General features: G+C 52.1%; 1 protein-coding gene across 1 annotated transcript; it reads right to left on the minus strand.

Annotated features, from left to right (window-relative positions):
* Window positions 1-9: 9 nt before the first annotated feature.
* On the minus strand, window positions 10-11,475 carry ALG1 (ALG1 chitobiosyldiphosphodolichol beta-mannosyltransferase). The gene is made up of 13 exons (XM_082670615.1): window positions 11,269-11,475; window positions 10,255-10,332; window positions 10,042-10,145; window positions 7,843-7,991; window positions 6,276-6,365; window positions 5,828-5,938; window positions 4,957-5,078; window positions 4,736-4,774; window positions 4,355-4,414; window positions 3,494-3,604; window positions 2,253-2,367; window positions 1,277-1,352; window positions 10-164 (listed from the first exon to the last, which is right to left on the minus strand). Exons 1-13 carry the CDS (start codon window positions 11,468-11,470, stop codon window positions 33-35), a joined length of 1,389 nt encoding a protein of 462 aa, XP_082526741.1. The 5' UTR covers window positions 11,471-11,475; the 3' UTR covers window positions 10-32.
* Window positions 11,476-15,492: the final 4,017 nt, after the last annotated feature.

Genomic DNA, 15,492 nt, shown 5'->3' on the forward strand with positions numbered 1-15,492 from the left:
ACCACAGGAGTTTCAGTCGTTGGCCCGAGGGGTCACGTGTCCGTAATCAAAGGGAGCACTGTCCGCTTCCAGCTCTCATCCCATCGAAGCTGCTCTGACTCCCGGAGGTTCTTGCAGAACTGGTTCAGTTTGCCAGCAGGATCAGGAAACTTTGAGAAAAGCATCTAGAAGACCAGAACTACCTCATCACTGCTTCCTGCCCCCACCCCAGGTTCCACCCCAAGCTGCCCCTCCTCCTTCCCAGCAGCCCAGGCTCCTGCTGCACCCCAAGCCCAGCTGCCAGGCCAGTCATTCTGCCAAAACCCTCCCTCCTTCACCGCACTTCCAGAACCACCACCAGCGTCCTGGGGTCTCCAACGGGACTCCCGCTCTGGCCCAGCTTCCACATCAGGCCTGGCTAACTAACCCTTCTCAACAGCTCTGACCCCAATGTCCCTGACCCAGCAAGCCCCCCTCCGTCACCAGGCACAGGGGAGCCTTCATGGCCCAGCTACACTCTATCTCCTGCTCTGCTCCGACCTGACGGCACAGCCAAGCTGCAGTGTTCACCATCCACACCCCATGCTCTGCCGGCAGCCCCCCGCCTCTGCCTCTGCAATGCTCTGCTGTTCCTTCCACCAAGAGCTGGCCTCTACCCAGCACTGTCCTGCCCACGTACTGAGAACTAGGTGATGCCTGCATTCTTTCCAGCTCTGCTAAACTAAGGTGTCTGCAGACGCCAGCCTGTGGGCTGCATGCAGCCCTCCGCCTGTCTTTGTAAATAAAGTTTTATTGGAACATAGCCACACCCCTTCATCCACAGATTGTGGATGCTTTCACGTTACAACAGGGTTGAGTAGTTCTGACAGAGACTATGGCAAAGTCTAAAATGTTTTTTTCTGAGCCCTTCCAAAGTCTGTTGCCCTTGGTCTCAATGATCAAGAATGATGACGTGTTACTTTTTGTAATTTGTAGTAAGAAAGAAGTATCCTTTGAAGATGCCCACCCATCTCATAAGGCCAGTCCAGGAAGCTCCCTCGCTCCTCACTCTCCCTTCTCAGATCCAATCACCCCCTAAATGGCACAGTCCACCTGGCTCTAGCATCATTGTGTGGTGTGAGCTCCATAAACCCAGACGGCAGGTGGGGCGAGCCCTGATCCCTCCGGGGCCCAATGGGGCCCAGCCAATGAGACCGCTGCCCGCTCACCCATACACAGCCCAGGGCCACCCACCCAGCTGCAGGAACAAGGAATCTCCAAAACCCTGCAAGCCGCAGTGTGGGAGCAGACACGCTACCTGCAGCTGAGCTGCCAGCTCCTCTGAGTCCTCGAAGACCAGGCCATTTTCCTCGTGTTTCACAAGCTCGTGTAAGCTGCAGAGAGAATCAGGGGAGGTCTGAGAGCTGCCTGGAGGAGATACAGAACCCAAGGTGCCCACCTGCTCCCCCCCAATTCCACCCCACCCGCAGGCTAAGCTGGAGGCAGGAACAGTCTGGTTTCAGAAAGCCTGTTCTTAGATTTGGCATCTGAATAGAAAAAAGACCTGGCAGGATACACATTAAAAATCCAAACCAATTTGGGGAAGGAGGGACAGTAAAGGGGTATGTGGACTTTTTGTGCTACATGCTCTCTTCAGTGAGAACGTTCTTAGTAACTTCTGCCTTTTTTTTCTTAATTCCACAGCAGAGAAACCAGGTAAAAGGCAGCCCTGTTGGAGGCAGGCTCAGAGGTGATCAGGGGGTTGATCCCAACACTATCTGAACCCGGGCTCCAACATCCTGGATTTCCCATTCAGAAGCTGGCTCCTCAGCTCATGGTGGGGCCACTGTTTCTAGAACCTTTTCTAACACTACCGTCTCCAAATGCCCTCTCCTGCCCATCTTTGCCAGGAAGAGCGGAGACAGAAATACACTCATTCAACTGATTCGAACACAACTACATGAGCTCAGACTAAAGGGACAGAGAGAGAAATAAGTCCATGTGGGCTGTGCGGGCAATTCCAGCCACCATTGCACCCTGTGAGCACAAGCCCCCAAGTAGAGTACTTAAGACTCCAATTTTTATTCAACACGAGCTCTAACTGGAAGCCACCCTGTCTGGTGGGGCCCAGCCCGCCCACAGGGACCAGAGGGCTCCTGCTCCCTCTGGGTGGCAGAGCTGCACAGATGGGGAGGTGGAGCCCTCCAGGAAGCTTTCCCGGGCAATTCTGCTGGTTCCCCCCAAGCTGCTGATTTGATAACCTAACCCTGGGAGGACTGGGTTTCCGCTCCTACCACTGGAAGTTCACGGCACACACAGGCAGGCAGCACCCGAACATGTCCACCACCTTCATGGGCAGGTCCAGGCCACTGGAGGACCGGTGTAGGCAGACGCCCAGGTCCGCAGACCCTGCAGGGCGAGGATGAGGGGGCCATCAGCTCTGGCTGTGCGCCCGGTGACCACACATCCTGCAGGACTGTGGACCGAGGCCTGCGGGGAGGAGTGGGAAGGGGGTGATAAAGTCCCCAACCCCACGTACGACTGCCTGGGGTTGGCCAAGCAGCCTGGCAGGAGGCTGGGACACGGAGGTGCTTCCCACCTGCCGCTCCTGGCCTCTCGGCCCTTTCTGAAAATGACCTGCCCGTCACCAATGTTTTTCTTTAAACTGACCCCCTTTTTCTCCTTAACCACGCTGTATTTTAAAAGAAGCCGCAGCAATGATTGCTTAATGGGTTCTGAGTTTCTGCTTGGGGTGATGAAAATGTTTTGGCAAGAGACAGTGGCGGTGACTGCAAAACACTGTGAGTGTAATTAATGCCACTCAATTGCATACACTTAAAAATGGAAAAATGGTTAAAATGGCAAATTTTGTTATGTGTATTTTATCACAATAATTAGAAAAAGAACCCAAAGCAGACCCAACAGAAAACCAGCTGTCGCTGTGAATATAAAGCCAAGGAAGCAACCGTACGTCACTCAGTGCCGCTGGAGCTCCTGCCTACAAAGGCTCCCTGCCTCCCACTCCGCAGACAGCTTAGTGGCTGCTGAGACCTATAGGCACCCAGCCAATAAGCCCTCCCCGAGGGATCAACAACGCAAGAGAAGGGAGGGCTGCCCCTTCACACTTGGAGAGTCCACACTGTTTACCTCGTGGTCTCTGTACCTCCCAGACTTGGGAATTGACCCCAACCCAAGCCCCGCCCAGCCCTTCTGCCCAAGGGAAGAGCAGGGTGAGTGGAGGCCGTGGAGGCCAAGAGCACTCTGACGTAACCTTGGCAAACAGGCAGGGAGGTGGCACACCAGGAAACAGCCTCGTTCTCCCAGAGTCCAGCCAGGGCCCATCCCAGCCTGAGACCTACATGTGTAGGGCCCCTGAGCAGACAATGGCTTGAAATCATTAAAGGGTTAAAAAAACAAAGAATATGCAAAAGAACCTGGTAAAACATTCATTATCTGGCCCTCTTCAGAAAAACTCTGTCCCCTGCCCTCAGGTACTCCCTTATAAACCCCAGCCCTCCCCCTGCAGGCCTCTTACCTAGAAGCAAGGGGTAGTCCTCAGCCTCCAGCCATGGGGTACAGACCTGGATGTGCTGGAAATGCTTCTGGCAGATGAGGCGGCTGTAATACTCCTTCAGAGGCCCTTTGCCTTACAGAGAAAACCGGAGTCACTGCACTGGGCCCACGTCTGGCCCTGTCCCCCAGCCCCAGGCCTGAGAAGCCCCTGCAAGGGTGTGAGCAGAAGGCCCACAGGCAGCAGCTCCAATCAGGCCCCTATCCAGACCCCTTCCAGAAACGACCCCCAAGGGGTGTGCACCTCGACTGCTGAGGCCATGGCCGTTCCCCCAGCAGGCCTTGGGCTGGGAACACAGCCAGGATAAACTCTGGCCAGGCACCAGAGTGCCCACCAATACAGCTTCTCACACAGACTGCCCCTGTGCCCCGCCCAGATCCCCAGGTGGCACAGCATGAGCAGTGGGCTCCTGCCGCCCCTGGGCGTCCAAGGGCCTGGAGGAGAGGAGTGTCCAAGGTGGGGCAGCTGGCTGAGGACCCTCCTCCTCCAACCAAATCTCCTCTGCCTCTCTCTCTTCACCCGGCTCCTTTGGAAACAGTTTGACATTGGAGAGCAGACTCTCATTTTTAAAAAAAAAAAGATACGTGGAAACCACTGTGAAGTAGAAAGCTCAGAATCTCTGAGGTCACGCTATCTGAGATTGAAATCTAGACTCCATGCTCTGCCATGAAGCCCTTCTGAGCCTCAGCCTCCCCGTCAAGCTGGTGTAGAAAACCATACATCACAGAGTTGGGGTGAGAATTAACGAGACAACAAACATCACAGGCCTGACATGCCTCCACTTCCCCGTTTGATACAGGAACAGGGATGGTCCCAGGTGGGTACCTGTTATAACACAGACCAGAGGAGGGAGGCTTTCTCCATCGTCGATCAGCTGTTCGAACTCTGTGTTTAGGAAAATAAATATATGATAACCAAGATCATGTAGTCGGGTGAGTGAGGGGCTGATGCGAGGGGATGGGGGAAGAGAGAGGAGGAGGGAGCACTGCTCCCAACCATGCAATCCCTTCTCCTGGAGGTGGCAATTCAGAGCTAGGCTGGTCACTCACTGACCCAAAAGGGGACTCACGCCTGCCACCTCCACCCAGTGGCCCTGGCCCTGGGGTCAGGAACACTCTGCCAAGGACATCACACAAGGCCAGGTGAGCACCCTGCAGCTCAGCAGCCCCCGACAGGCCCAGCTCCTGGTCACAGCCATACACCTACTTTCTAATGCTGCCAACAGGATGGAGAAGTCTTCATCCTCTACGGGAAAAGAGAACCGAGTGTCACGGGCCAGTTTCTAGATGCCTCCCCACCCAGCTCAATGTGCTCCCCTTTCTCATCGAGGCCCCAAATACATGTGGGGTGCACGCCTGGCAGCGGCGAGAACACAGGCTCATCCAGGTGCTCATACAAGCCCCAAGCGCCCGGGCGGGTCCTGAGACCTGTCCAGCTCGTGCTGCTGACCAAAAGGGCCGGCCGCCCAGGAAGGCAGGTCACTGTTCCACTCTGGGCATCCCGCTCCGTGAAGGCCGACCTCTCCATGCCCGAGTCCGAGGGTTCTGAACTGAAGGAGCAGAGAGAGCCCATGAGCTGCCACAGAGCAGGCCCTTGGGTCCGAGAACGGCCATTCTCCCACCAGAGTGAGGCCCGCAGGCTCCCAGTTGTTGGGGTGCAGCCACGTCAGAGCCACCAGGTGGCCCTACCACCCAAGGCCTTGGGCACAGACCTGCACCTTGCTTTCTCTCTTATCTGTATTTATGTGTTGCTAGGTGCTGAGGTCGCAACGGCAGACAAGGCCGACTCAGCCCCTGCCTTCACAGGGCTTACTGTTCTAATCATCCCCTAGACTTAAGACGAGGACGCTGTGACCCCTCCAACTGCCCCCACGTTACTGAGAAGAACAAAGACCAGCTGTATGGAGAGCCGCTCAGAAGGGCTCTCCTTACCCCTGGGAGATGCCCAGAGAACACATAGATGCACAGACCCCGCCATGCGGTCAGGAACCACTGGCAGGAGGGTAAGGACACCCACAGCCTAGTACAGGGCAAACACTTCCTTAAAGGGCCAAAGAGTAAACACTGTAGGCTTTGGGGAGCCATACGGTGTCCATTGCAAAGCCCAGCTCTGCTCTTGTAGTGTGGAACCAGCCAAGGACAACATGTAAATGAATGAACGTGCTGTGTTCCAATAAAACTTTATTTACAGAAACAGGCAGCAGGCCTGCAGCCATAGTTTGCCATCCCCTGGATTAGATCTCCAGGTCAGCAGCGAGCATAAAACAAGGCAGCTGAAAGCTGAAGACAGCAGACTTACCAGGCCCTGAATGCAGAGTAGGTGCGGCTCAGCTTCATAAAGAGCTGGTGTTGCAGGTCCAAAGGCGTCTCTTTAAAGAAAGATGCTGGCTTGTCGTAGACAGTCACAGCTCTGCAAAGAGATCATTGGGGGGCTCTAGGGAGGGGCGAAGAAAGGCCTAAGGAACATAAGACCCAGAAGTATCCAGAAGAAGAAGGGTGCTTAGGTATCCAAGTCTCAACAATAAGCTTTAGAATTACTTGGAGAAGCACAGAGAGAATTTCTAACATGAACACTTCCTGGACCATCTGGCTGGCTGGGAAAGAAACTCTAGCTTCCTCCTCCCTCAGCCTCCCCAAACCAGTAACCACCTCCCGGAACCCTGGGAGCTCCCAATGCCTTGCAACATGACACAGCAGCTGGGAGTCAACGGCGCTGAGAGGGACCCCTCGTTTCCCAACGCCCCTACTTGATGCCCCAGTTCTCTGCCAGGTCTTCCCGCATCGCATTGGTCACACACAGGTTCAGGTGGGACAGGCGTCCACAGAGCGTCTCATACCTGAAAAGACATATCAGTGGTCAGCCCAGAGCTCTCTGGGCCAGGAACCACCACCCCAGCCCCATGGGACTCAACACCTTATGATACAGAAGAGGCCGCAGAGCTGGGATCTCCCAAATCAGGTCACTGGCGAGGCACCTTCCCCATGTTTGCACAGAGTTCTACCACCTGTACTATTACCTCCCGCACACCTTTCTTTAAATCAGATTGCTTTTCAGCTTAAATACAATTACTTTCAAGAGAAACCATATATCACTACAGAATGGAAAATCCAGTCTCTCTTGCCATAAAATGAAGGAGAAATACAATAAAATCTTGTTATTAAATCTCAGCCACACTGCACTATTCCCTGCAAAGGCTGTGGGGCTGAGGCTCACTCCCAATGGGTTACAAAGGGAGTTTAGCAAATGCTAGAAAGGCGTTATCAACAGATTAGCTCCAAACGGAGACTTGAGCCCTGGTGACAGGGCAGGACTGAAAAAGAACTGGAAATGAACAGGGTTATTTCGCGTGTGTAGGTACCACGGCCTGTTCCTCACTCAGGATGCAGAGAAAGCTCTGGAGCTGGACTGCCTGGGATGGAATTTTGGAGCTCACATGTATTAGCTGTGTGGCAAGTGACATGAGGACTCTCGGTTTCCTGGTTTGTAAAAAGACAGCGATCACAGGACACCCTTGCTGGGCAGCACTGGAGTCTGAATGGGATAAAGGCTTGGCCTGAGGCCTGGCATGCAGCAAGCGCTCACTGACTGCTGCTGAGACCACCACCCACGAATGACCCATCAGGGGAAACGCCACAGCCGGCCAACGGCTTGAGGCTGCAAGTCCACACCGAGGCAGATGGTATAACTCGGACTCAGAACACAACATTGCTTCCTCCTCCAGGTCCAACCTGCTCCCAAGGCCCTTCTTCCCTCTCCCTGTCTCATCAGCTGCAGCAGACTGTGACCCACGTCCCCATCTGCCAGCAGCAGTCCCCAGTTTCAATTCGGGTATCTGGTACGGGTTCATCTGGGACCCCAGCTCTCCAGTGGAGCACTTGTCCCAAGCCTGAGACAACGGGGTACTGAAGCCCCCCAGGCTCAGAGGGCGTCAGAGGATGCCAGGTGAGCAGGAGCCAACCACAGGCCTGCTCTCTCCACTGAGCCTGGTGGGGTGGGGATGAGAGCGAGGGGCTTCCAGAGCCTGAGAAATACCTCTAGGAGGAAGTGTGGAGAGACATGAGAGGGGTCCTGATGACACCTTTTTTGAGCTCAAAGTCAGCCATTTCTCAGGACTTTTCAGTTTCATGGGCCAACAAATGCCCTCCTTTGCTCAGGCCTGTTTCTATCACTTGTCACCAGCGTCAGTCCAACTCCCCAGCCTTGCCCTCACCCCCACAGGGCACACAGGAATCAGCTTCCCTGGGTCTCCGCACCGGCCCTTCTTCCCACCACAGTTTGGGGACAATGTCGGCACCCTCATCCCAGACTCTCACCACTTGGCCAGCAGAACAAGGGGGTGGCCGGGGCCGTGCACCAGACCCATAATGGAGTAGCCGTAGTTGTGCCAATCAATGACGAGCTTGCTCCCACAAAGGCAGCCTGCAAACCAGCACACGGCAATGGCGGGCAGGCCCGGAGGGTTCTGGGAAAGAGAGACTTGAAGGAAGAGAAGGAAACCAGACCACGGTCAAGAATAAACCAAGTAAAAATAACGTACGTGGCAAAGAGTCAATTATCTTTACAGAGCTCTTGATAATCGATAAGCAGAAGAAAGACCCTCTTCCTCACCAAGAGGTATAAACAGTCATAAAAGAAAATTGACCAACCTGATAAGTCCAAGATCACTGATATTCAAGGAAACAAAAAATGGAACAAGGAGGTACCATTTTTCACCTATCAGAATGGAAACTCTAAAACACCTAATGATACCTGGTGGTGGTGAGGATGGGGGGAAGAGGCTTCCCTGTTAGGTGGGGGATAAATTGACCCAACCTTACTCTAGGACTATCCAGTAACACATCACAACATTTTTAAAGTGCATGGACTCTGACCAATCACTTCCCGTCCTAGGAATTTATCCCAAGGAAGAAACAGAACCCATGCAAAAGACATATGTTCACTGATACTCTTCACCATACAATTTTAAAAGTAAAGGGCTTCCCTGGTGGTGCAGTGGTTGAGAATCCACCTGCCAATGCAGGGAGACAGGTTCGAGCCCTGGTCCGGGAAAATTCCACATGCCACGGAGCAACTAAGCCCGTGCGCCACAACTACTGAGCCTGCGCTCTAGAGCCCATAGAGCCCATGCTCCACAACAAGAGAAGCCACTGCGATGAGAGGCCCACACACTGCAACGAAGAGTAGCCCCCGCTTACCGCAACTAGAGAAAGCCTCTGAGCAGCAATGAAGACCCAATGCAGCCAAATAAAATAAATAAATATAAATAAATTATTTTTTTTTTTAATTTTTAGGTTAAAAAAATCAGGAAGGGGGCTTCCCTGGTGGCGCAGTTGTTGAGAGTCCGCCTGCTGATGCAGGGGACGTGGGTTCGTGCCCCGGTCCGGGAAGATCCCACATGCCGCGGAGCGGCTGGGCCCGCGAGCCGTGGCCGCTGAGTCTGCACGTCCGGAGCCTGTGCTCCGCAATGGGAGAGGCCACAACAGTGAGAGGCCCGCGTATGGCAAAAAAAAAAAAAAAAATCAGGAAGGGCTTCCCTGGTGGCGCAGTGGTTGAGAGTCCGCCTGCCAATGCAGGGGACACGGGTTCATGCCCCAGTCCGGGAAGATCCCACATGCCGTGGAGCGGCTGGGCCCATGAGCTATGGCCGCTGAGCCTGCGCATCCGGAGCCTGTGCTCCGCAACGGGAGAGGCCACAACAGTGAGAGGCCCGCGTACCGCAAAAAAAAAAAAAAAAAATCAGGAGGAATCTGAGTGCTCATTAAGATGAGACTAAATGAATACATTAGGATACATCTCATATCAGGATACAATACAGTCAATTAAAAGAAGGAGGGCTTCCCTGGTGGCGCAGTGGTTGAGAGTCTGCCTGCCGATGCACGGGACACGGGTTCGTGCCCCGGTCCGGGAAGATCTCACATGCCGCGGAGCGGCTAGGCCCGTGAGCCATGGCTGCTGAGCCTGTGCGTCCGGAGCCTGTGCTCTGCAACAGGAGAGGCCACAACAGTGAGAGACCCGCGTACCGCAGAAAAAAAAAAAAAAAAAAAGAAGGAGCTTCTCTACGTTAAAAAGCAGTCAAGGTAAGAGGTTAAGAGTGGAACTCCAGAACTAGAGTGACAACCTGGTTCAAATCCTGACTCCAGCACTTCCTAGCTGTGTGACAATGGGTTACTTACAGAGCCTCTCTGGGTCTAGGTTCCCTCATCTCTAAGTGTAGGTAACACAAGAACCTACTTCTCAGGATTGTTGTGAAGAATTAAATGAGATAATGCATGTAAAACACTTAGATATGTAACAAGTACAAAATAAGACTATCTGTAAAACACTGAAAAACAGAAGGGATGAGTACCATAAATAGAATGGACACATACCATAGGCTCCTACTCATGTTTTTAAAAGTTTATACACACACATGTGAATATGCATTTACCAATCTGTACATTTTTTAAAACTGGAAAGTAAAGAAAACTGTTAAAACAGTGGTTCTCACAGTGGGAGGTGGAGCTGACACGTACCTGGAGAAAGATGTAAGCTGCTGGCTTCCTGCACATCAACTTCCACAGCAAGTGCACTGCCTGAAACACAACTTTGACTCCATACTGGAGAATATGGGGCCCAACTGCAAGTCAGAATACAGCCATCACTAGTAAAGGAGTTCTTGGCAATTTGCAGATCCTCCCCCCACACACACACAGATTCAGAGATATCGGGAGTTGACTGCTTCCTACCTGCAAGTCTCTGAAGTTCTGTCAGACTCACAATCTGAATTCTGTCGCTCTGCAAGAGCTCATCGTGGGGTTTGGAGGCTGAAAAGAATGTCCCTTTTAATGTGCTGGAGAAGATGATCTAATTTAAAGTCAGATGATCCCCGCCCCACAGGGTGAATAGGGGAGAGTGTTTTGGAACCTCTCTGTTCCTCAGTAGCCAGAACAGAGAATGAGGCCAGTTCTTGTCCAGATTCCACTAGACCACCCACAGAGGGAGGGCTGGAATCTTATCCATTTTTACTTAGCACAATGCCTGGCACATAGTAGGCACTCAAGCTGACCTAGATTCCCTGGATGGTGGAATTATCACACCATAGGGAGACCCCTAGGAAGTCTCACTCCAGCCCCTCGCCCTGGGGTAGCAGACTCTAAACAGGGACCAGAGGCAACCAGTGCTATTCCTTTTTTCCCCTGATATGGGATAGAGCTACCTTCTAAAGATGTCACAGTGGGGGAAGATGGAGGAGCAGACACCCCTGCCCCTGCACACTGAGAGAAAAACGCTGGACATCCTGCGAAAACGAAATACCTCCTGCCTGCAGAGTTCTGCGCTGAGGGTGAGGAACGGAGAGGAGACAAGTTGCCTGTCTTCTCAGACACTGCCTGACAAAAGAAGCCTCAGAGATGTGCTTACCAGCACTTGCCCTGGGATCACATCCACCCGGGTTCCAGTCCATCTTTCCACTTACTAGGAATAAGTGAGACTATGCACTGAGTTCATTTAGCTTAGCACAGTCCTGGCATATGGCAGGAGCTCGATTAATGCTGACTGTTCCCAGGGACCCACCCAGCAGAGGCTGGGCAGAAACCTGGCAACCGCTGTCCAGGCCACAACCCGGCTCGTCCAACCTCGGAGAGCTGCCCGACGGAGGAGAGGGTAAAGGGGCGTCCCCGCCTCGGCCCCCGTGGGGCGGTCAAAGCCGAGGGTCAAAGGCTGAGAGAGCAGCCTCCCTCCCAGGCCCCCGGGGCACTCACTGCAGAACCCCAAGAAGGTCACGGAGAAGCCGCACTTGGCCAACGACAGTGCGTGATACTGCATGCGGGGACTGCGGCCCACGTCGCCCAGCACCACGACAATCACGTGGCGGGCCGCGCGCCCCCACCGCCAGCGCTTCCACGCCACCAGCAGCAGCAGCGTCAGGGCCAGCGCCAGCAGGACCACGCAGGAAGCCGCCATCTTGGCGGGCCGGCAACCGTCACGTGACCGCGCTCCCGCCGGCTGTGCCGGCTGTCCGCAGCCGCAGACCGAGCCTCCTAGGTGGGTGGAGAGAAGGGAGGCGGGGACGTGGTTCCCTGTTCCCTAAGCCGGGGCCCGCGAACCTCCAACCTGGGAGCGGAGGTTTAGTGGTATTAAGGTAAAGCTGTTACTATGTAGGGATCTAGGAACATTTTTTTCTTCAAAGTTCTAAAATAATTTAAAATATAGTGAGATAACAATTTGAATGAAACGCATAAGCATAATGTTGAGAAAAGAGACCAGCCAGAGTGCATACTGGCTGATTCCATTATGTAAATCAAAACTACTCTTTACTGTTAGAAGTTAGAGGGGTGACCTGCCTTGGAGGGTCGGGGAGTGAGTGGGAGGGGGCAGTGGAGAGCTGGTGGGGGTGTCATGGTCTGTTTCTTGATCTGGGTGCTGGTAAGGTGGGTGTGGTCCATTTGGGAAAATTCATCAAAAAGCAAACTTATTCATTTTTCAGGATGTATGTTGTACTTGAATAAAACATTTAAAATATAAAGAGAAAGAGGGAGTTCCCTGGAAGTCCAGTGGTTAGGACTCTGCACTTTCACTGCCGAGAGCCGGAGTTCAATCCTTGGCAGGGGAATGAAGATCCCACAAGCAGCGTGGCACAGCCAAAAAAAAAAAAAAAAAAAAAGGAAAAAATAGAGACAGAGAGAGAGAAGGACAATGAAGGAACTAAAAACCAGAACGATTTTAAGTATTCATAGTAAGAAAGGAAAATTTCCCCACTGACCCTCCTGTCTCACCTCCCAAAGTAACCACACTAAAGAGTTCTGTGTGGATCTATGTGACAGCGCTTTGACTTTGAAATGGGTCCCCTTGAAGCCACCCCCTCTGCCCTTGCCTTGGGAGCTGCCCCAGAACCTGCACGTCAGGCACAGCGACCACCTGCCCTCAGCCCCACCTCACCCACCCACATATTAGACAAATGACACAGCGCCTCCTCCCTTGATGAGAGCCTGGATGGGGCAACACCAGGGACCCTAGAACCCAGCTCAGGACTTGGCATGTATCTCCTTTGCTTCTCCCAATAGCCCTGTGACTCCCCTTCTTACAGGTGAGGTCATTGAAGGCCACAACATTAGTGAGTGTGTGGCAGAGGCAGGGCTTGAAACCTGAGGGTAGAAGAGGGTAAGGAAGGACGAGTACATACATACGGATGGAGGGATGGGCAGACAGACACCATGGGCAGCCTCGTTAATGCCCCAGTTCCCAGGGAGGCCACTGCCTTCCGTTACATTGCCAAGGGTGTGAAGCTGGAACGCATGCCCTGCCCACTCCGGGCACCCTCTGAGGTGGGACGGGGCTGGGATCCAGAGACCTTGGCCTCAGGGTGCCTTGAACTTGAGCAAGTCACTCTCTATCAGTTGGCTTTCCTGACCTGTAAATTAAGGGATGGGGACTTCACATCTCAGAGAGCCCCTCTTGTTCTCATGATCTAAGAGGATAAGGACCAGGTGCCATGGTTGTGACAAACCAGAGGTAAACGCCTCGTCCTGGAATATGAAAGCCTGATTGAGGAAGGCGTTGGGATCGTTTCTCTAGGGAGATAGAGAAGCAGGATGCATCACAAGCCAGTCCTGCTTGTACTGCTTGCCCACTTGGCCAACATCACACATGAAATTCAGTCCTCCCAGAGGTCAAGAGGGTACTGTTTCCCTTTCCAGAGACAGGAGGCTGAACCTTGGCAGAATTTCCACGATTAAGAAGTGGGCTCGGGGGACTTCCCTGGTGGCGCAGTGGTTAAGAATCCACCTGCCAATGCAGGGGACACAGGTTTGAGACCTGGTCTGGGAAGATCCCACATGCCACGGAGCACCTAAGCCCGTGCACCATAACTACTGAGCCTGTGCTCTAGAGCCCGCGTGCCACAACTACTGAGCCTGCATGCCACAACCACTGAGCCTGTGAGCCACAACTACTGAAGTCCACGTGCCTAGAGCCTGTGCTCCACAACAAGAGAAGCCACCGCAATGAGAAGCCCGCACAGGGCAACGAAGAGTAGCCCCCACTCGCCGCAACTAGAGAAAGCCCTGCGCACAGCAACGAAGACCCAACGCAGCCAAAAATAAATTTTAAAATAATAATAATAAATAAAAATTTAAAAAGAAGAAAAAAAAAAGATGTGGACTCAGGTGTTGGAATCCCTGAACCACCTCATCCTAGCTGTGAGACAGGGGGTCAAAATAAGTCACTTTCCCCCCAGAACCTCAGATTTTAAGGTACAAAAGGGGATAAGAATAGTACCCACTTGAGGGGTTGTTGTAGGGGTTAACAAGTGATGATGGTGACAGGCTTCACCTGGAACAGTCGTTCTCAGTGACACACCCAAGCCAGAAAAAAACGGTTCTTGAGGAGTAAAGAAAAACATACTCATTTATGTATAAAGTGCAGATATAGATACGGCACACAAATAAATATGCAATATATCTGCAGTATTAAAATTTCACCTGGGGATTTCCCTGGTGGTCCAGTGGTAAAGAATCCACCTTACAGTGCAGGGGATGCGGGTTCAATCCCTGGTCAGGGAACTAAGATCCACTAGGCCCTCGTGCCACAACGACTGAGCTCACGCGCCTCAACTAGAGCCTGCATGCCACAAACTACAGAGCCCACATGCCCTAGAGCCTGCACACCACAACTGGAGAAGAGAAAACCTGCACACCACAACTAGAGAGAAGCCTAAGCACCACCACGAAGAGCCTGCATGCAGCAACTAAGACCTGATGCAGCCAAAAATAAATTAAATAAATAAATCTTAAAAAAATTTTTTCAACAGGGACTCCCCTGGTGGTCCAGTGGTTAAGACTCTGTGCTCCCAATGCAGGAGTCATGGGTTCAGTCCCTGGTTGGGGAACTAAGATCCCACATGCTGCACAGTGCAGCCAAACAAAAATTTCACAGGAGTTCTGAACAAAAACTTGTGCAGGAGGAACCCTCCCACATCACTGGTGGCTGTGGAAAATGGTGCAGCTGCTGTGGAAAGTCGTCTGGCAGTTCTTCAGTAAGTTAAACGTAAGCGTACAGTTACCATGTGACCCAGCAATTGCACTCCTAGGCGTATACCCTAGAGAACTGAAGACAGGTTTTCAAACAAAAACCCGTTAATGAATGTTTATATCACCATCATTTACAGTAGCAGAAAGATGGAAACAACTCAAGTGCCCATCAACTGATGAATGGATAACGTGATCTATCCATACAATGGAATATTTTTCAGGCATAAAAAAGGAATGAAGCACTGATTCATGCTACAAGATACATGAACTTTGAAAACGTTATGCTCAGTGAAAGAAGTCAGACACAAAAGGTCATATATTGAATGAGTATTTGTGTGAAATGTCAAGAGTAGGCAAATCCATGGAACCAGAAAACAGAGTAGTGGTTGCCAGGGGCTGAGGTTGGGGGGATGGGGAGTGATTGCTGATGGATGTGGGGTTTCTTTTTTGGGGGATGAAAATATTTCAGAATTAGACAGTGGTGGTGTTTGCACAACTTTGTGAATATACTTTTAAGAGACACTGCCAAAGTGTATACTTTAAAAGGGCATGTGAATTTGTAACAGGGAAGAGCTAAATTGGACTCCATGTTCAATCTGTTTCTTTGACTTTAACCTTTGCTTTTCGTTGCTTTTGTTATTATAATCATACATAATGGCCTGCCTCAGGGAACCCTGCCCCTTTGCCTGAAAGTTAAACTAAAGTGCCTCTGTTCAGCTCACAGGGAGATAATCTGAACCCCCCCCCCCCAACCTGTGGATGGCTTCAAGAAAGAAGAAATTAACACATCCCCTCATCAGGGGATTTTCGCAATTATGGCCTTTTTACTTTACTTCCTCATCTCCTCCCCTTCTCTGTACTATAAAAGAAACTGGCATCCAAACTCCATAAGATGGTTTACCAGAGACACTAGTCTGCCATCTTCTCGGTCTGCCAGCTTTCCGAATAAAGTCGTAT

This window comes from Grampus griseus (genome assembly GCF_964374135.1).
Source record: "Grampus griseus genome assembly, chromosome: 14".
NCBI classification, from domain to species: Eukaryota; Metazoa; Chordata; class Mammalia; order Artiodactyla; family Delphinidae; genus Grampus; species Grampus griseus.

Coding starts and splice junctions, on each gene's coding strand:
- ALG1 (XM_082670615.1), bottom strand. CDS start 11,470: ATGGCGGCTTCCTGCGTGGTCCTGCTGGCGCTGGCCCTGACGCTGCTG. Junction 10,146..10,254: donor AGAACTTCAGAGACTTGCAG/GTAGGAAGCAGT, acceptor TCTGACTTGCAG/TTGGGCCCCATATTCTCCAG. Junction 165..1,276: donor AGCTGGCAGCTCAGCTGCAG/GTAGCGTGTCTG, acceptor CTGGTCTTCTAG/ATGCTTTTCTCAAAGTTTCC.